General features: G+C 36.7%; 1 protein-coding gene across 41 annotated transcripts in view; it reads right to left on the reverse strand.

Annotated features, from left to right (window-relative positions):
• Window positions 1–22,240, reverse strand: part of CDC42SE2 (CDC42 small effector 2) — a 135,857-nt gene that overhangs the window by 56,127 nt on the left and 57,490 nt on the right. For 13 of the 41 annotated variants that reach the window (XM_070571237.1, XM_070571217.1, XM_070571233.1 and 10 more), the window contains one exon: window positions 13,134–13,303. The exons of 16 other annotated variants lie outside the window; for them this stretch is intronic. Coding sequence is in view for 1 of the 25 variants with exons in the window: in XM_070571207.1 (XP_070427308.1) it covers window positions 13,300–13,303 (4 nt within the window). In the remaining 24 variants the exon portion in view is untranslated. Of the gene's footprint in view, window positions 1–13,133; window positions 13,304–22,240 lie in introns of those variants that run through there. 12 more of the 41 variants (XR_011525622.1, XM_070571243.1, XM_070571224.1 and 9 more) reach the window with 1 other exon arrangement.

A 22,240-nucleotide genomic window follows, 5' to 3' on the forward strand; every position in this document is an offset into this window, starting at 1 on the left:
TTGTACGCATATGCTTTTCAATTAAAGACTTTCACGTGTTTTAAACGAAACCTTTGTATAACTATCTTTATTGGCTCAAATGAGGTCATCCAATTCCTATCAAGATGACAAACTATCATGGGCTTCTGGTCCCTTCCTCCAAAAGAAAGCCTGGAAGAAAATAAATAAATAAATAAATCTAGATTCCAGGAACAACAAAAAGAAACAAACAAAAACTGATGGGCATAAAGAAAACTGTACTGAACTTGTCTGAGAGGAAACTGGTGACCTACAGCCAGGAGCAAAGAGCAGCAGCAGGAGGAGTTAAAAGACAGATTAGCTAAAAGCTTTCTTAGATTCTGCCCTTGCCTTTCCCTTGATTGCCCCTTCACCACAGAAATTAGCAGGAACAGCCTCGATGTCTTTGTCAGCAGGATAAAATCAGGACAGCAAAAAGCCCTGGGGGGGCAAGCTCATGAAAACAGGTACAGACTGACTAGCTACTCTGGTGGCATTTACTCTTCCCAGCCCTTCTGCCCTCAAAAAAAAACTTTACAGAGCTGGTGGTGAATTACAATCTAAGAAAACTACCTCTTAGAATAAGTATTACTTATTTCTAAGAGTTACAAAACAAACCCTGACGGAAAGTTGTCTGACGCAGTAGCAGCCAACAGAAGTTAACAGCAATTAAGTGGTGCCAGGTGGCTAACTGACCCGAGACTCAAATCCTCCCTCTCCTTCAACTTACCTGAACTGACACAAAAACCTGGCTGTTGGCCATTCCCTAATATACATTATTAGATTAAGTGGATAATACTCCCTTCTCAAGGGATCATTGGCTTACTAGCCAAAATAAAGAGTAGTTTCATTTTCATCTTGAAACCACTACAGAAGAAGGGCAACACACTAAACAACTCACAACATCTGAAGCAGAATTACTAGACTGGCGGATCCAAGAATGTGCACCCAGGGACCACAGCACATTAGTACTGTGGAGTCACAACAAGAAACCATGAAAAAGAATCAAGCGGAAAGACTGAGTATGAAAAATAGACATCCAGATAACAGGAGTTCCACAAGGAGGGAAAAAGTAAAACAAATCAAGAAAAAAGTAAACATTTCAAGAAATAATGAGAATAAGTTTCCCAGAATTAAAGATGAAAACGTCAAGATTTAAGGGCTCAGAGAGCCAAATAAAATATAATAAAAAAACTCATTTCTAGAAATTAAGAATACTGTGTAATTGGTAGTACTTTTAGAAAGTATTCAAAATTTTTACATGCAATGCATTAGTATCAGTTTGGGAAATCCAAAAGTAATCCTAAGTAATTCAGAAGAAAGCAAAATACTTACATGCACAAAAATGTCTTATTACAATACTTATTATGATAGAAAATTCCAGACAAAACCTAAATGTCTAACAACTAAGTACTAATTAAATTATGGTTTAATGACAGATTATATAGTCATTGTCATAGTGTTGAGAAAGGAAAATACGTTTAACAAATTTTATTATTTGAGGGCATCTAAAGAATCCAATAACCATAAGAAATTTACATTAAAACTGCTATGAGCATTTAATTTTTTAAATTATTAAAAATTTGTTTTTAAAAAAAATCTCACAAACTTGGTACCTTGTGTTTTGAAAATGTCTGGACTTCAACAAGAAGGGGCCAACAACAATTACATTTCAGATATAATTCACAGAAATATTAGCTTCCAAGAGTATTTCATATTTTCACACTAAGGAGAATATAATGTAGCTACTTTTATTGAGTGAGCAGCTTATAACAGCTTTTGGACTTTTTAAATAATAAAATACAGTGTAGAAAATTTCAACATCCACTATGCCAAAGAAAGTACTGGTCTTATTTCTACTAAGTGCTTAATATTTTTATCAGTTTCATTAGCTCAGCTCCACATGAAACCACTGCCTGCCTTGATTTCTGGAATGCTGCCCCAATTCTTTTCTCCCAGGCCTTGTTGCCAGGGTTGCAGCTGCACAACCAATTCTTATTAAAATGTAAGTCTTTGAAATGCAAGTCTAAGGAAAGGGATATAAAGGATTTCATTATCTTTTCTCAAAACTCAGAGTGAAGATTAAACTCCCGCCCTTCCCAAGCCATACCACCACTTGCAACCTTCGCCACCAACTCACACACTAAATACAGTAAATGCAGCAGCTCAGTCTTAAATATTCAAATAAAAAGTCATAAAGGAGTAAACCACACAGTAATGAACCTTAAAGTCTGGCAAAAATTATTAAAAAATGACTTCTAATACTTATGTAACCTTATGTTATAGCTGGATACTCATAAATGATGTAACAATACTTCTAAATGATACTTCTAGTGAACAAACACTTGCAAGATTTCTGCGATAATAACTTCAGAATAATTTCAGAAACTTCAAGTCAGGAAAACAAAAACTGCAATTAATTTACTCAAAATGCAAAACACTTTAGAAGCTATTAATTTTGCTGTAGAACACTCAAGCCCCTAAAAATTTCTTGGAAAAGGAGAAAAAATTGAAGGACAATATACACCCCTTTTCTCTTTTTTACTAGAATCTCACATACTTTTCTTCTCTGGATAAAATCCTTAAACACTGCTTGAACTTGCTCTTTGAAAGACAATTTATGACTGAATTCGTCTTATGAAAAAAGTTAACACAGAACTGTCAAGACTATGAAGGTAAAATTATTTTCAACTAAAAGTAAACAGAGGTCAAATATTCTGTTGCCAAGTAAAAAGGTCAGTTTTTTATTAAAACATAATATTTTTTAACGCTGGTACACAGTTGGAATTCCTATAACATGCAGAATCTTAGAATTTTAACTATGTTAGAGAAAAGAATTTTCACTGGGGTTAGGTATAGCCTAGTTTGTTCTCCGGGTGATTCATTCATGGTTAAATAGAAAAAAAAAATAGGGGACCCAGAGTGAAGGCTTCTATCCTTTCATTAGCTACTATCCCTTCATGAGGATCTTATTATACAACATTCACCCCAAGTTACCTGAAAAATACCTCTAAAAAGTGACTACTTGTTGCATTTTAAGTGATCAACTGAAATCATTAAGTTAAATGTACTTGATAAACTTCCTTAAGTATACAAAAAACATATGATTATGCTTGTTAAAAATGTAGATTGAGATCACCTCACATCCATTATGATGGCTACTAACAAAAAAATAAAGAAAACAGACAATAACAAGTGTTGACGAGGACAGGAAGAAATTGGAACTCTGGCACATTGTTGGCGAAATTGTAAAATGGTACAACCCCTACGGTAAACAATATGGAGGTTCCTCAAAAATTTTTAAACAGTATTACCATATCCAGCAATCCCACTTCTGGATATACATCCAAAAGAACTGAAGGCAGGATCTTGAAGAATATTTGCGCCCCCATGTTCATAACAGCACTGTTCACATTAGTCAACAGGTGGAAGCAAGCCAAATGTCCATCAGCCAACAAACAGTTAAACAAGACGTGAAATACACATAGTACAATAGAATGCACAACATGGATGAACCTTGAAGACACTATGGTAAGTGAAATAAGCTGTCACAAAAAGACAAATACTGTATGACTATACTTATATGAAGTATCTAAAACAGTCAAATTCATAGAAACATAAAGTAGAACGGTGGTTACCAGAGGCTGGCAATATGGGGAAAAAGGAGTTGTTTAACAGGTATAAAGATTCAGTTTTGGAAGATGAAAAAGTTAAGAAGATCTGTTTCACAACAACCTGAATGTACTTAACATTACTGAACTGTACACTTAAAAATGATTAAGATGGTAAATGTTATGTTATGTGTTTTTACTACAATAAAAAAATTGTTTTTACGTAACTGGACGTGGGTCTTTCTTAGAGATTCTGATGCGTTGATAAAGATGAAAACTAGGATGAATCTGTTTTTTGGTTTTTTACTAAGTACCAAATATTAATGTATGTGGAGTTTTTTGTCTGATAGGTAACACAAAACCATGGTGTCAAACTCAAAAGATACAAGATTAAATCATGAAAAATAAATTTTCTTCTTACCATTATCCCTAGCCACCCAGTTCTCCTCCCTAGACACAGACACTAGTATTAGCTACTTGTGTAGCCTTTCACAGATACTCTATAAATATACAAAAATATAAGTATGTGCTTTTTTATTTTAAAGTATCTTCACATGACCGCATACAACACTTGGTATCCTGCTTTTTCACTTAACACTTTTATCTTGGAAATCAGGCAATATCAATAACTTTAAAAATTGCCTCTCGTTTTTAAAGGCTGTATTTTATCATATGGGTATAACTAGTCTCCCATAGATGAAGAGTTAAGTTGTTTCTAATCTTTTACTACTATAAACATGCTGCAAAGAATAACCTTGTATATTCACACATGGAATATGATGAAGAAGTGAATCCAAAACCTATAGGGTTTATCTGTAGGATAAATTCCAAGAAGTAAAACTGACAGATCAAAGAGTCTGTACATTTAAATTTTTGGTAGGCATTTTAAATTTTCACTGATATTATCCAAATCTCCTTCTAAGATAATGTACCAACCTACATTCCCTATAACAATGCATTAGAGAATCTGCATTTCCAATCTTTCAAAATTTATTTTCTTAAAAGGCTTCCCTAACTCCAATAAAAGAAAGGGGAAAAAAATCTTCTTCTGAAGGTAAGGATCTGATTTTTTTTTTAACGACTACCCAACAATAATACTGCCATTTGAGAAAAAAAAAATCCTCCTATCCACTGATCTGAAATGCCCCTTTATCATATTCTAAATTTCCATACGAATCTGAGACTATGTCTACTCTGTACCACTGATCTATCTCATATACCAGAATCACAAATTTTTTTAACTATAGTTTTAGAACATATTTTTAATATCTGAGAGAACCAGTTCCCTTTTTTCTTAAAAAATTTTCTCGGCAATCTTATTTTTCCCACTTAAATTTTAGATTCATCTAGTCTAATTTTTAAAACTCCTGCTGGTATTTTTATTGGGATCATGCTATAAGTTGAAAGAGAATCATATCTTTCAGATATTGAACCATCATGTTGAGTCCCTACTTAAGTCTCTTTTGGGTCTCAGGTGATTCTGCTATAGGTGATCTGCTTTGTGAGAAATAACACTTTATGTCCAACTAAGAACTGTGGTGGATAAGGGAGGGACAAGGGGAGCCATTACACAGTGTGGCTGTATGTAGAAGGGAGGCTATAGCCTTTATCTTACCTATCAATACAAATTTGTCATTGCCAGGGAGACCAATAAAAGTTCTTCCCAGGGCTGGTCTGGTGGTGTAGTGCAGCCTGGGGTTCGCAGGTTCAGACCCTGGGCACAGACCTATACACCACTCATCAAGCCATGCTGTGGGGGCATCCCACATACAAAAAATAGAGGAAGACTGACACAGATGTTAGCTCAAGGCCAATCTTCCTCACCAAAAAAAAAAAAAAGTTCTTCCCAGAGGCAGAAACTGTTCTCCTCCAAACCACCTTCCATGGCCCTAGGCTAAAGGAACAATTACAGCTGAAATAAGTGGTTCAGAATTCCATCCTATACAAGAACTTAAAATTAGTAGATTACTAGACGCCTAGCTAACCCTGGTGGTCTAGTAGTTAAGAGTGGGTATTCTCACCACCACAGCATGGGTTTATTTCCAGGTCGGGGAACCATACCACCTGTCTGTCACTTGTCATATTGTGGCGGCACTGTGTTGCTATGATGCTGAAAGCTATACCACCAGTATTTCAAATACCAGCAGAGTCACCCACATTGGACAGATTTCAATGGAGCCAGACTAACACAGACTAGGAAGAAGGACCTGGCCACCCACTTCTCAAAAAATGGGCCATGGAAAGCAGACAGGGTTCCGCTCAACTGTACACAGGGTCGCTAGGCGTAGGAATCTACTCGAGGGCACTAACAACAGGCTTAGAGCACCAGAATACCAGAATGGAGTCAGAGCCTGGGTCTGGAAAAAAAAAATTAACAGTGGGGCTTGGAAAGATCCTTCACCCACCCTCCCCTCCCAACTCATTTAAAAGATCAGCATTTCAGGTGCATAAAATTAAAACCTTCGTGTCTGAGGAAGTCCCAGCTGAAAGGAATGGGCTCAAAAAGTCCTGTTGAGCGACAGGCAGAACTTTAGCCTGAGAAAAGCCCACATCCTAACAATGGCCAGCTCAGTCATGGCAGACACACTTAGGTCCTAGGCCTCTATCAGTCTCAAAGTTTTTTTCCCATAAATCCATTCTTATTCTACCGTTTTTTTGACCCAAATAGCTTTACTCATACCACTATCACAGCCATGATCCTTAACCAAATTACCTCAGCTGGCCTAACACAGTAATTGTTTCCTTTTGGGTGGATAAATTTCTAACTCTGGGAAAATATATAAATCAATATAGAAATGATGAAGTAAACCAAAATCTACAGTATTAATACTTTTGTCCTATTAAATATGTTTGTAATAACTTATTACTATGGTATTTTATGCTCTATTTATTAAGATATTTGAAAGACAAGAAAATTTCATATGCTAAGTTTATAAGTTCAATTTATTGGACTTTTAAGAATTATTTAAGTTTTAGAGAAAATTTGTTTGCTATACTAGTAAATCTGCTTTGTTAACTGCTTGAAATACTTGAGAGAATAAGAGAAATGCAACTCTAACTTAAAATGTCTAAGAATGTAAGTAATTAGGCATGAAAGTTGGTTAATATTTAAGGAGTAACATTTATTCTTCCCTATCTGGCATTAAAACCCAATGACAATATAGACAGCACTAATCTTTTAGTGAGTTTTATAGGTCAACCATTTTTAAAGAAAACTACAAAAATAAGAGAGATAAACATAGGAAGATAGTCGGGCAGAAAATTTCTATATCAATCCTAACATTAACATATTTCATTTAATATCACTCCTTATAAATATTTTTCAGTGAACATTAGAGATGTTCACAAATATTTGATGGTAACAATAAATGAAAATAGGTATCTTGCATGTAACTATTTCTTTTCAAGGAAGAAATGGCTTCTTTTATAAAAAGCATGTCTTCTGTCCATATAGCACAAAACAAGCAGAGCATTTTCTCATGCTGCCCAGAAAACACTCCTTAATCAAAACCACAGAAGGGCTGCTTTCATGATTTCTTCATGGAAATCAAGGCCTTTACAGTGAGGACATATAGCAACAGCTACAATAAATTCCAGCTGCTGTGGTAAGAATTATTATACTATGGTTAGCTGCTGAGTGGGCCCAACATTAAGACCACCAATTCTATTTACACAAGCACAGCCTAGCCCCTCAGATGGCAATTATTTCCAGATACTTCCACCCTGGACAATTAACCAAAGAACCAGAAATTTATTATCAGTTTCCATTCCCTTAAACTGTAAAACTATTATCAGACTTTCAAAAATATTTTCTAGCTATAGATAAAGACAGATATTTTGGACCCTATTGCCAAAACTGAAGAGCTAATGCCAACTATTCTATTCGCTGAAAATCTTCCAACCTCCTTCTTTATAGATATCCTCAAGTTAGAATAGGAGAAACTAAGAGCCATTCAGGGGCAACATTTGAATGAATATCCCATTCTACCTCTGCATTTTAATAATTATCCGTAATATGTACATTTCCTCATTCTTTTACATTTGGTGAATGAATTATTCCTCATGTCTGTCTCTCTATGTGTGTGTGTGTGTGTGTGTGTGTTACCCACCTAAACCTACCAGACAGCTTCTAGTAGGTTGGTACCTACAGCAAGACTCTATCAAGTCAGAATGAGAAAACGGAAGGATCAGAAATCAGCCACATGACCACTAAACCAGGGAACCACAACTATTAGTACTAAATACATATTTTCTGGGGTTTTTCCATCTCTAAAATTGATGCAATATTTTCCTATCACTAGCCAAAACATAGTCTATCAAGATGCCTCATTAATCAGATAATTATAAAAATTAACTTATTCAACATACATTCAATGAGCTCCTACTACATGCTAGACCCACATAAACATTTAAAAAACAATACGTATAAAAAATAAAGTAACTATAAGTCAGCAAATTATAAAGTATAATAAACATATTTTTAAACACATAAAAATGAATTTACCAAAAAGGTAAGAAGTTTATAGACTTCCAGAGATTAAAACTGAAGTGTAGTGTAAGTAGGTAGAAATAATTGAACAATTTTTAGTTTGTAGCAATTATGACCTGGCAACAATTAACATTTTAAAATCAGACCTACACAGACGTCAAAATAGAATTTTTCAAAATTCTTAATAAAACAGAAGTAAACTGATCTCTTTTACCTTTTATTTGTAAAAAATACTAAAAGGCTGGCTTCATGCTCAATGGTGAAACATTATAAACATTCCAATTAACGTTAAGCATTTAGTGAAACATCAGATGCGTTAAATTAATGAACAAGATAAGATGCTCGTTTTAATTACAATGTTCTAGAAGTTCTAGCCAATTGGTAAATGAACCAATATGAGATGTAAAATCTGGAAACGATAAAGCAAAATCATGTATAGTTACAAATAAGAACTACATTCCAAGAAAAGCAAAGTGACTCAATTTTAAGATTAGAAACACTAGGTGAATTTAGTTGTTAGTTGACTAAGCTTAACAAAGAGTGATAATGTTCCTGATGCTAACAATACATGAGTTTTGGCAGTACCACACAATCAAGAGGCAACACAGTGGTGGTTAGGAGCACAGTGGTTGAGGGCACAGACCTCAGAGTCAAACAGATACGGTTAGAATCTCAACTCTACTACCTCCTCGCTGCGTGAACCTTGATAAAGTCACCTAACGTGTCTAGCTTCTTCTCAAGTGTAAAAATGAAGACAGTTTATCAGTTAAGACTATGTTGAAAAGTATAGAGAGTCTGGCATTTAGTAGTTCAACTACTGTAAGGCATTATTATTTGTATTATTAATAACAGAAAGCCACTTGTCCCTTCCTTAAGTAAAAAGAGTATTATATTAAACATAGAGTATGTATACCATATTAACTTTTCTAAAATCTGAAGAATTCTGAAATTCCAAAACCTATCTGGCCTTAAGATTCTGAATAAGAGATTGTGGTCCTGTGCTTTTCTAATGCCTTCTTAAGAAAAAATTATCAATAATAATTTATATCATTTTTTAAGTCTGCCAGATTCCAGGTTCCCTACAATTGTTTGTTTTACAGTTCTAGAGATGCCAAGGGTTCAGTAGCAGTCTCCACCATAGAGCTAATCACTAGATGATGGATACTCCTTTTCTCCCAGAATCCTAACCTCAGTTAATAAGAATCTATTCATTAGTAGGATTATTCATGTAACGTCACCCTCTTCCAGTTGACAATAAGCTCTATTAGCAAGGGAATGGAATATGTATTTACCATCTTAACTCTTGTACTTAAAACTTGAATTCTCGAATAAATCCATGAATGGACTGCATTATCTGCCATCTTGCACATCTACATCAGAGACCTACTCGCCTAATTCACAATTCAAGTTTTAGCAAGTCCCTTGAGTTATTACTATATGTAGAATGAGTGATGATAAGGATCTATCAGGATGTTTTTATATACATGTAACATAAAAGCCAAAGCCAACTGAATTAAATAAGAAATTCATTGGCTCATGAACTGAAACGTCTTAGAGGTATACTATCTTCAGGGAAGACTTGATCCAGCAGCTCAACTGAGGTGACCAGGTGTGCTTTTTCTCTGCTCGACTCCTTCAGCGTTGCCTTTTTATTCAAATAGCCTTCCTTTTATGGTCAGAAGATAGGTGACAGGAGTTTAATGACTGTATGTTTTCAGGTTGAAATTCAACAGAAAAAAATATGTGCCTTTATCCCAGCATTCCCAGCAAATGTCCTAAGATCATTCTGATTGATGTGGCTTCAATCACATGCCTGCCACGATTGCTTAGGTTAAGACACATGTTCCATTCTTATAAACTCTTCAAAATATATATGAAATAAAGCACATTAAAGTTGACCTTAGTGACTTGAACGTCTTATATTACTAAATTATAGTATTACTAAATAAAAACTGATGGGTCAAGCACATCATACAACTTTCTCTATCTTCTTAAAAAGTTATTTCCCCAGATTTTAATCACAACCTATCAAGAAAAATAAAAAGTAAATTCTTCCCTGAATGTAAATCACTTTCTGAAGGATTCAGAATGTACAGTCATGTGCCACATAACAACATTTCAGCCAATCACAAACTGCATATACAATGGTGGACCTGTAAGATTAGTACCATACAGCCTAGATGTGCAGTAGGCTATACCATCTAGGTTTGTGTAAGTACTGTAGGGGAGGAAGAAATCTTCCTTTACCCTTCTAGGTTCTTCTGGCTGGTCTAAGAATAAATTTACATGTGACAGTTTAATAGGAGAAAAAAAAGTTTAAGAACATGTATACATGGGAGAAACCCAGAAAACCGAATAACATTTCAAAACGGCCAAAAAGGGCCAGCCCGGTGGCGCAGCGGTTAAGTGTGCATGTTCCGCTTTGGTGGCCTGGCTGGGGTTCACCAGTTCAGATCCCGGGTGCAGACATGGCACCGTGGGGCAAGCCATGCTGTGGAAGGCATCCCACATATAAAGTAGAGGAAGATGGGCATGGATGTTAGCTCAGGGCCAGTTTTCCTCAGTGAAAAGAGAAGGATTGGCTAATCTTCCTCAAAAAAAAAAGAAACAAACAAAATGGCCAAAAAGTGCTCATCTTAATAACATCCTCAGCTAAAGACAAAAGAAGATGAGAGTGAGGAAAGTCAGGGACTTCAAAGGGAAGGAAGGTAATTCACAGGTAGGTGAAAAGAAGCAAATGTTTGGAAAACAAGTGTTTGGCCACACAGAAACAGAAAAACACAGAGGAAGCCCAACAAGCAGGCATTTCTGGGTTCCTCCCTGTCTACCACCTAGTTCATGTTATGCTAAGGTGGATAGCTTGCTTCCTGAGACAGGTTTTTTAATCTGAATTCTTTTAGGCAGTTGAGGGGGAGGTAATAAAGAAAACTTTCTGAGTCTTTTGTTTCTTAAAGACAATCAGCCTAAAATAATCCTCGTATTAAAGAGACACATTTTTGGGGTGGCAAATTTTGTTCCCCTTCAGTACACTCTATGATGTTCGCCCAATGACAAAATCGCCTAACAATGCATTTCTCAAAGCGTGTCCTTGTTCTTAAGCAACGCATAACTGTATTACCTGATTACCACACAGGTTTATGATTTTTCCTTCTTACATAACTGAGAGCAACACCATAGAAGGGAGAGGTTCTTATCCCACTTTTTCAAAATTATAATAGCAGAATTTAAAGAAAAGATATAAGAGTACATGGATATCTTGAGTTAGACCAAAAGAAATGATGGTCTTGTTTCATAGGGCTTTAAAATAGAAGTAACTAAATAATCCATCCTGTAACTCAAGACTCCTCTTACTAGACACTAGATTCACCACCAAACCTCCCTACACACACACACACACACACACACACACAGACACACAACTAGGTCCTAAGAACAGAGCAGAGATGTATACTTTAGGGAGTCTTTTTGCAAATGTGCATTCCAAAGCCAAATATAAATTATTCTTGAATTACTATTTTTCTTACTATTCATGTCCTTCATTCCTATAATTAGCATAGAAAAAAAAGAGGTACACATTCTGTTTTTATAACAGTGAAGAAAGTAAAATTTATTAGATTGAAAGCCAATACAGTCATGCGTTTCATAGTGTTTTGGTCAATGGCGGGCCGCATATACGACAGTGGACCCATAAGATTAGTAGCATATAGCCTAGGTGTGTAGTAGGCTATACAATCTAGGTTTGTGTAAATACACTCTATGATGTTTGCACAACAAAACTACCTAATGACACATTTCTCAGAACATATCCCCATCATACTCAAACATATAGGAGAGGAGCTGATTTTGACAGTAAAGTTGGACAAAAACAAAAGGCAAAGTCCAAGCAACATTTTTTAGAGTAGAAGTAACCACTTGAAAATGTGTTACAAATCAGTCATCTTAAGTCAAAAGCCAAACTTCATTCATAATCCTAGAGGGAAGCAGTGTGGTTAAAGAAAACAATGTGAATTAAAAGAAAATCTCTACAATTATTCAATTCTGTGGATGGGTTTTTCAAATACTCTACTGTTCAAATAATTCAATTCAACAAATATGCACTGATGGCTTCATTAAGAATATAGTACTGGTGTTGCACACAGAAGGCATATAAACACAGCCCTTGACTTTCCAAAGTTTATAAAGTGCTACAAAGGCAACAAACACAAACACACACTACTGGACAACACAAAACATAATCAAATAGAAATGCATGAGACACTAAAGACAGTGGGTAATCACAAGAGGAGAAATCAAATGAATCAGGATGATTTCTGCAGTATGTAGCCAGAAAATCTAAGGGCAAAACTGCTTAAACAATAAGGAAATTTCTCTCACATAACAAGGAATTCTCAGTTAGGGTAGTTCTAGACATAGTAAATGGGCCTCCACTTCTCTGCAATTCTCTTGCCTGTGCCCTCCTGCCCTCCTTTTAACCTTCAGACTAGTAGCAAGATGGCTGCAGGAGTTCCAGATGTCACATCCAGATAAAATAAGCTCTAGGGAGAAGAAGGACCATTTCTTTTCTTTCTTCTTTCTCAAGTGCAAGAAAACATTTCCCAGAAGCCTCCTGCAGACTTCTCTTTTATTTCCCATTGGCACAACTGGATCTCAAGGCCATTCCTAAAACAATCACTTCCAAAGGAAATGAGACCTACCATAACTAAGATTAGAATGGATGCTGGTAACTACCATAACCATCCCTTTAGTGTTGGCTGAATATTTCAAGGAAGACAGGCCTTGGATGACAGTATGGTTTGGACTGGGGATGAAATAAAAGAGATAAATACATATGCAAAGGAAGGGACGTGCCCAAAAGTCAAACTGCAATCACATATTAAACATGCTGTTAGGAATAAATTCTCTTAAAAGTGCACTGTTGTCAGTCTCTCTAATACAAAAATTAACTTACTATTCAACAGTCAGTAAATGGAGGAGGAGTAGTCCTCTTTTTACAGAAAGGATTTAGATTAATTATCAGTGGGGGTAGTCAGACTCACCACTCCTTGTCAACAGGCACCCACTCAGCTATCTCTAGGCTGAGAACACTCCGTATTATGCATACAGATGACTGCAGACTCACTGTCAATGGAAGTTGTTCCTTGAAGTTTTCTTCTCCTTTGGGTTCAAGGTTTTACTCAAAATTCCACACACACACACCTGGCCCTATCTGCAAATGAAAGCATGCGATTAGGAGGCAAAAAGCTGCAGGGAGCAATTTCCCCTTCCCCCCCATCCAGAATTAACTGATCCATATGAAAACTGAACTTAAACACCAGATTCACTAAGCACCATGTTCAAACTAAGCAACCTGCATTTCAAAGGTTGTGATGTACTTATTACACAGTTTCCACCCTTTCCCTATCATATAAATTTATTGTTGTGTCCACAGTACACTAGGTGCAACTCTTACCAAAGGTCACCCACTGGGCAGAATCCAACACACGTTTGGTGGACCCACCCAAGACTGGCCTACACAGCATGTTAAAGGATAGCTGCCTACATTTATAAATCAGAAAATTTAACATAAAAAATCAAGATTTCTGACCTCTTTTGGAAAAAACCCCAGAAGATCTGGCAATACTGGGCCTACATTTCCACACAGTAACAATCCGTTGGAGCTGATTAGCAGCCAATCCTTCAGATGGGACCTGGGCTTTCCAGTTCTCCACAGATGGCATCACTTTCTTATATTATAACCTGACTCACAGTTATCTGCCTGAACCCTGTTGGCATCTGAGCTTGCAAAACCTGCTATGTATCTATCATAGCTCATAGGGCACATTTATTACCGTCAAAGCCAACCATGTTTTTCTGCCTTGAGGATACAACATAGAATAGGGATAACTACATTGGCTTTGCAGTCAGAGGGTCCTAGGTTTGAGTTCTAATTCTGCAAATGACTAGCTGTGTGACCTTAGGCCTGTTTTCACCTCTCTAAGATATATTTCTTCATTTACAAGCCTGTAAATAAACATATAAGCACTTAACACAGTCAACAAACAAAAGGCCTAAAGCCTAACACGTCCAAGCTGAACTGATAACTCAAATCCATTACTCCTTCAGTCTTCCTCTTAGTAAATCGCTCTGTGATCCACGTAGTTAGTGCTCATGCCTCAACCTCAAAGTCCTTATTATATACTCTGCCTCATCCTCCCCAAACCATCACCAAGGCAGTTGTTTCTCTCTCTAAAATATATAATTTTTAACAGATTCTTAGAATCCCACAAAACCAAACAGCAATTCCTCCCTCAGAATCAATCACTTTCCTGAAAACTGCCTAAAAATTCAACTATTTAAACAATGGTAGCTTGAAATTTCAAGGTTCTGTATTACGAGGAATATTATTTCCTTACACGGAAAGTGAAAACAAAATAATGAGGATGCCACACATCACTCCTTGCAAGGCACTGATTCATTGCATTCTGTAAACTTACACATTTCTTCAAATCTAAACTGATAATGAACTAGGACATCATGCTTAATCTGAAAATGAGTTTGAGAAAACAGATGAGAACTAATAAGTGAGTTCAGGAAGGTTGCAGGATACAGGATCAATACTCAAAAACCAATTGTTTCTACAGAACAACTGTTCAAAGAACAATCAGAAACTGAAATTTTAAGAAATAATTTTATTGGGTGTCATCAGAAAATATGAAATAATTAGGAATAAATTATCAAATGATGTGCAACGAAGAAAAATAAATGGAGAGATACACCATGTTCATAAATCCAGGGATTCAATGCTGTTAACATGTCAATTTTCCTCAATTTGAGAAAAGATTTAATGCATCTCTGATGAAAATCCCAGCAGTTTTTGTACAAATTGACAAGCTGATTCTAAAATTCATATAGAAATGCAAATAACTTAGAATATCCAAAACAACTTCAAAGAACAATACTAGAAGCCTTTATATTACCTGATTTCAAGATTTGTTATAAAACTACAAAAATCAAGATAGCGTGGTACCAGCTTGAAGAGACAAATAGATCAATAAAACAAAATTGAGAGTCCAGAAATAGACCTACACACATATGGTCAATTGATTTTCCACAAAGGTGCAGAAGCAACTCAGTGGGGAGAGGACAGCCTTTTCAACAAAGAGAGCTGGAGTGACTGGATATCCATACCTCGTACCATATAAAAAAAATGAACTCAAAATGGATCATAGACCTAAAGGTAAAACCTAAAACTATAAAACTTCATGAAAAAACATAGGGGAAAACTTTTGTGGCCTTGGCTTAGGCAAAGATTTCTTAGATACAACACAAAAGGCTGATACATAAAAGACAAAAGCGACAAACAGGACTTCACCAAAATTACTAATTTCTGCCACTTGCAAGACACCGTTAATAGAATGAAAGACAATTCACATAGTGGAAGAAAATATACACAAATCATGTTCTCTGAAAATAGACTTGTATTCAGAATGTAGAAAGAACACTCAAAATTCAATAATAAGAAAACCCAATTTAAAAAAGGGACAAATGATCTGAACACACTCTTCACCAATGATATACACGTAGCAAACAAGCACAAGGACATATGCCAAACATCATTATTCATCAGGAAAATATGAGTGTTGACAAAGATATGGAGCAACTGGAATTCTAATATGCTGTTGGTGAGAATGTGAAATGGTAAAACCACTTCAGAATAGAGTGTGGCAGTTTCTTAAAAAATTAAACACACATTTACCGTACAACTCAGCCATTCTGTTCCTAGGTATTTACCTAAGAGAAATGAAAATGCATGTCCACAAAAGATGGTTTATAGCAGCTTTATTTATAATAGACAAAAACTTGAAACAACCCAACTGTCCATCAACAGGTAAATGGATAAACAAGGTGTGGTATAACCATTCAATGTATTACTACTTGTAATAAAAAATAATGAACTTTTATGCATTCATCAACATGGATGAATCTCAAAATAATTATGCTAAGAAGCCACAACAGTATATACTGTAAAGTTCATTTATATAAAATTCTAGAATCTCAAGTAATAGGAAGCAGTTCAGCTGACTGCCTGGGAATAGGGGTGGGTAAGAGGGAAGGCCTACAATGGATGAAAAGAAACTTCTGCGGTGATGTATTTTTCACAGACAGACACACACACACACACACACACACAGACATATTTATATATACGTGAATATGTATAGTCAAATATATATTAAATATTTATATAGTCAAATATATATTTTTTCAGACATATTTTTCACAGCGAGATATATGTCAAAATTTATCAAACTGAACACTTTAAAAATGTGCAGTTAGGGGCCAGTCCTGTGGCCGAGTGGTTAAGTTCACACGCTCTGCTACTACAGCCCAGGGTTTCGCTGGTTCGAATCCTGGGCATGGACATGGCACAGCTCGTCAGGTCACGTTGAGGCGGCGTCCCATATGCCACAACTACAAGGACCTGCAACTAAGATATACAACTATGTACCAGGGGGATTTGGGGAGATAAAGCAGGGGAAAAAAAAAGTTATATTAAAAGAAACGTGCAGTTAGGGGCCGGCCCCGTGGCCAAGCGGTTAAGTTTGCGCACTCCGCTGTGGCAGCCCAGGGTTTCACTGGTTCGCATCCTGGGTGCGGACATGGCACTGCTCATCAGCCCACGTTGAGGTGGCGTCCAATGTGCCACAACTAGAAGGACCCACAACTAAAAAATATACAACTATACAACTATGTACTGGGGGAATTTGGGACAAAAAAGCAGAAAGAAAAAAAAAGATTGGCAACAACTGTTAGCTCAGGTGCCAAGCTTTAAAAAAAAAAAATAGTAAAAATGTGCAGTTAATTTTAAAACAAAGTAACTCCCCGCATATTAATAATTGGTAGCAAGACTGATTAATACAAAAAGCAAGACTTTTTCAATGCATTAAGTTTGAAAATCATGGCCACGATCTTTCTCTTCAGAAAATAATTCTTTCAAAGGTATATCATCTCAATACTAAGGATCAAAAACATAATCACTGATCACAAAGAGAACCTAACCAAAACAGCATTCTAACTAACCTAGTGTAATTTGAGATAGGCAAAAAGGAAATTTGGTTTCAACATTATTCAGTCAACTGTAGTCCACAATGTACCTTAAATATTAAGCTATTTTATTGCCAACCAAAAAGATATTTTAATATAATCATTTGAATAGCATTCATCTGGGTATCACTACTAAAATGTATTTTGAATTCTGCTTAGAATGAATGAAGAAGTCATGAAATCAGATCCAATTTAATTGTTAAGTGCTGGCATAGCTTGGTGCTTTCTGTACCACATTAGATGTCACCTCTACTCCCATCTGCCTGTTATTTATACTGAAGAGACAAACTGCATTATCTCAGCTGAATTTAACCACTAAATTTTTAGACAATATCAAAAGTGTGTACTCTTGTCTCTACCCAGAGATTTCTATTCTCCAAGTTAATCAGTCTCAGTTTCATCATATTTCTACGAAAAAAAGGCTGCATCTTTAAAGAAATGAGTTAACAGTGCTACCTCTGAATACTTTTAAGGCAGTCACAGAGAAAACTTAGACTAGTTCTGCATCATCCCAAATACCAGAACTAGAGTGAATGAGTGGAGGTTCTATGTTCCACATATTAGAACATCTTTCTGAGTCACTGCTGCCTAAAGGAGGAATGTCCTGCCTTGGGACACCTATCATCAGCAGTCAGGATATTACGATAGTGATTCAAAAGTCCCATAGATAGTCAATTGACACCAACTTTATGATTCCTTACAATCCTCAAATCCTCTTATGAATTTAAAAATAAATCTATTTTTAAGTGCCTAAATGCACTGCAATTCAAAAGTTTTAAATTTAAGCTGATCACACTACGAGAAGCTAAAGTCCTAAATCTTACAGTAATATTTTTGTTTAGTTCCACTTTTCCCCAAAGGATAGTGGCTTAAATTATCAGGCCTTGACCCTATTAAATTACTCTGATGTTGAATGAAAAGTATGTGCTAAATACGTGTCCCATTTCCTCAATCATTTAACGTCAAACACCAATTCCCTTTTTCTTCCCAAAGAAATATAGATCTGACAGGGAAAAAGAAAGATCTGTAAGAAATCTAGTCCAATTTCCTGATGTTACAGACTCAAAAAGGTAAAGAAATTTGCCCCAAATCTCATAACTAGTCAGTATAATGCCTATTAGCACTCCAATAAATCACCACCATTTATTTCCTCCAAAAGAACACTGTAAAAAAACGCATATAACCATTCACTTAGTTTAAGTGAAAAGTTACCTGGGCAATAATGTCATAGCCAGTGGTGATACTGTTAAGACTCAAGACATTTTGGTTTGCCTCTGGCTATTGTTTGCTGGTGCTGTTCACATTCCTAAGATTCTAAAGGGTTACAGAAATGGATACAGGTGAGGGTGTATATGTGGGCAGCTGTGAATGAGGCAAAATTTTTAAACAAGGGGAAAGAATTTATTTCTAATTGCTAGAATTTCAGAATCTGATGGAAAAGGCTGCATATGCCTGAATAAGAAATAGCAAAGGAGTGATGAGGTAATAAAGATGGACTACTGGTGGGATGCAAAATGGTACAATCACTTTGGAAACAGTGAGGCCATTTTCTCACATACATTCACCAGGCACCCAAACAAACCCACCCCCAAGAGAAATGAAAATACATGTCCACACAAAGAATATGGGCTAGTGGAGGCAGTACAGGACAGCAGTTAAGAAAACAGGCTCTGGAGTCACAGCCTGAATTCTGGCTCTGCCACTTACTAAACGTATTGACTTTAGGCAAGTTGTTCACCATGCCCCACTTTCCTAAACTGTAAAATGGAAATAATGTATAAGGCTATTATGAGGTTTAAATTAGGTTAATACATGTAAAATGCCTGGAACATGGTCTGGCATAATGTAAGCTTCAGAAGTATAGCCATTAGAAGGGGAATGTGGTTTAATACATGATGTAACATTATGACAGTGATTTTATTAGCAAGTCAGAGCACATTTTTAAATACATATACACACCCACAGCAACTGCGTACAACGTAGTGTTTAAGAGTTTACTTGGATTTGTTTATGGTCAATATTAAGCCTTTCACTGTTTCCAATTCTGACGGCCGTGGAGAATTGCAGGCAAGATATTTTCCCTTCCTGAGATTTGGTTTCAACGACCTTATATGAAGACAAGACCACTTACCTCAGAGGATTATTGTAAGAATGTAGTAAGATGTATAAAATGTTTAGTAAAGTGCTTGGCACATGTTAGCTAAAAACTGATACTACTTTATTACACTATTACTGAAATAAGTACATTATAACTAGAGTAACCATTTGTCCTTATTTGCTTATGATAGTCCCAGTTTATGCAGGTTTTCACAATGAATTACTAACAGCCATTCCCCTTTCTATTTTATCACAATATGTCCCAATTTAGATGATATATTATCTCAATATGTCCTAGTTTAGATGATAAATTATATGTTCACCCTAACTGAGAACTGAAATACTTTCAAGATTTTCCCTCTATTTAGTTCTTCATCCTCTTAAAGCTTCTCTTATTCCTTTTTTAGTGACATTATCTCTTTGCTCCCCAACTCACTGTCCCCCTTTTCCAAGCATACACACACACAGTCTCGCCCTCCTTATCTCCTTATCCAGGTGCTCTGTGACCTCAATGCTGCAAGTCCGGGTTCCTCTGTGGTCCCCTATTCCTCAGCAACGTCAGGTTTCCCAAACCTAATCTTTCTCAAATTCCTATCTGTCCCTTCAATTTGAATTGCAGAATAAAACCTAGTGACCTAAAAATACCACCACCACCAATAATGGATGAAAATTTTAGCTCTCTTGGGTTATCTACATTTTAACCAGTAATTCTAGAGAGACAATGCCTTAACACAAAGTAGAGAATATCTAATAACAAAATTTCAGATACCGTGACAGCTGAGTAGGGGAGATCATTTAAGGACCATTTTTACTCCTCAAATCAAACAATTTCATTCAGTTTCTACTAAATAAATATATCAGAACAGCCTTGATTTCCTTCTTTTTTGCCAGTTCCCAAATAATCCAGTCAAAAACAACAAAGGCTCCAATATTAGTTAACAGTTCTTAAGGATTTTGTCCTGTGCCGTCCCCTATCACTCTACAAATGCTCCCCTAGGTTGTAGGGATCACTACCAGGAGCTCAATTACCATATGTAAACTAATGACAGCCAAATCTACATTTCCAGCCAAAGCTCTATCCCCAGCCCAAAGCTCTCAGCCTAGATGTCGTTCAGTTTCTTTCTTTCTTTATTTTTTTTTGAGGAAGATTAGCCCTGAGCTAACATCTGCTGCCAATCCTCCTCTCTTTGCTGAGGAAAAGTGGCCCCGAGCTAACATCCGTGCCCATCTTCCTCTACTCTATATGTGGGACACCTGCTACAGCATGGCTTAACAAGCGGTGCGTAGGTCCGCACCCAGGATCCAAACCGGCGAACCCAGGGCTGCCAAAGCACAACTGAACCGCTGCGCCACCAGGCCAGCCCAGTGTCATTCAGTTTAACTTCACATATCCAATTGCATATAGTACCTCTCCACCTGGATGCACGACCTCTGTGCCAAGCTTAACTGAACATTTCTTCCCCACAACTCCTCTACTCTAATCCCATTCAATATATTTTCATTAAAGTTTCTCATCTACCAAGTTCTCTAAACCAAAAACAAGGATATTATCCTTGACTCCTACCTTTCCATCTCTTCCCCCAGGGCAAAAAAAAAAATTCTCTCAACTATTTTTCCAATCTGTCTGTTTCTTCCCAAGCCTAGAGTTACTAGACAAGGTGTAGGCACCAACATCATATCTTTAAAAATGTCATAACAGCTGCTAACTGATCTCCTAGTCACCAAACCACAGCCTCTCCAATTTAGACCTATTTAGGGTAGAATGATCCTTCTAAAACAAATGTCTGATAGCGTTTTTTTTCTAACTTAAACCTTCCTTTAATGACTCACTATAATCCCCAGGAACAGTTCAATTCCTTAACATGACTTCTAAGTGCCTTTATGATTTGGTCCCCACTTTTCTCCTCAACCTCATCTACCACCTCTTCCACTCAACATCCCATAACTGTGCCATCCAACCATTCTCAATTTCTTTCTGTTCCTCAAAAATAGCAGGTTTGAGGCCAGCCCCATGACTGAGTGGTTAAGTTCATGCACTCCGCTTCAGAGGCCCAGCGTTTCACTGGTTCAGATCCTGGGCACAGACCTAGCACTGCTCATCAAGCCAGGCTGAGGTGGTGTCCCACATAGCAGAACTAGAAGGACCTACAACTAGAATATACAACTATGTACTGGGGAGCTTTGAGGGGAAAAAAGGAAAAAAAAAAAAAACCATCAGGTTCACTCACTCTCTTGCCTACAGGACATCACACTTGCTGTTCACCACTGCCTGGTATATTCTTCAGAACTTAATATGGCCATCGCTTCCCTCAGGATGCCTTCCCCAACCCCCTAAACCTACGTTAGGCACTCTTCCAAAGTATCATGTGCCTTCCCTTCAGGGCACTCATATTGCAGAGGTTATCAATCCTGGCTGCACCTCCAAATCGTGAGGGGAAGTGAAGCCCAGAATTTCAGATTCAAAAGTTCAGGAATATGGCATCCTGTTTTGGGTGCCATATCTTAAGAGACATTAATAAACTAGAAGGTATCCAGAGAAAACAGAATGGTGAGGAATCTGAAAATTACGTCACATAATCAAGACTTAAGGAAACTAGAGAGATTTAGCCTAGCAAAAAGCACAAGGGGAAGATATGACAGCCTTCAAATATGTGTAGGCCTTAGCATATGGCATGTGAAAGAGGAAGCAGACACTGTAGGTTGTCAAAGAGGGTGGAATCAAAGGCACTACGCAGAAGTTTCAGGAAGGTAATTTTTGGTTTAAAAAAAAGGAAGAACTACCTAAAAGTATAACTGTCCTCCAAAAGATACTGGGTTGTGTAGAAAAGTGGTGAATTCATAATCACTAGAATGTTTAAAGATCAGGGACACTAAAAAAATTCCAACGTTTGAGAGAATGTCAGCAGGCAATATCTACAGTCCCAATCAATTCTAAGAGTTTATGACACCTAAATTCATAAAA

The sequence above is a fragment of the Equus przewalskii genome, chromosome 13 (assembly GCF_037783145.1).
Source record: "Equus przewalskii isolate Varuska chromosome 13, EquPr2, whole genome shotgun sequence".
NCBI lineage: Eukaryota > Metazoa > Chordata > Mammalia > Perissodactyla > Equidae > Equus > Equus przewalskii.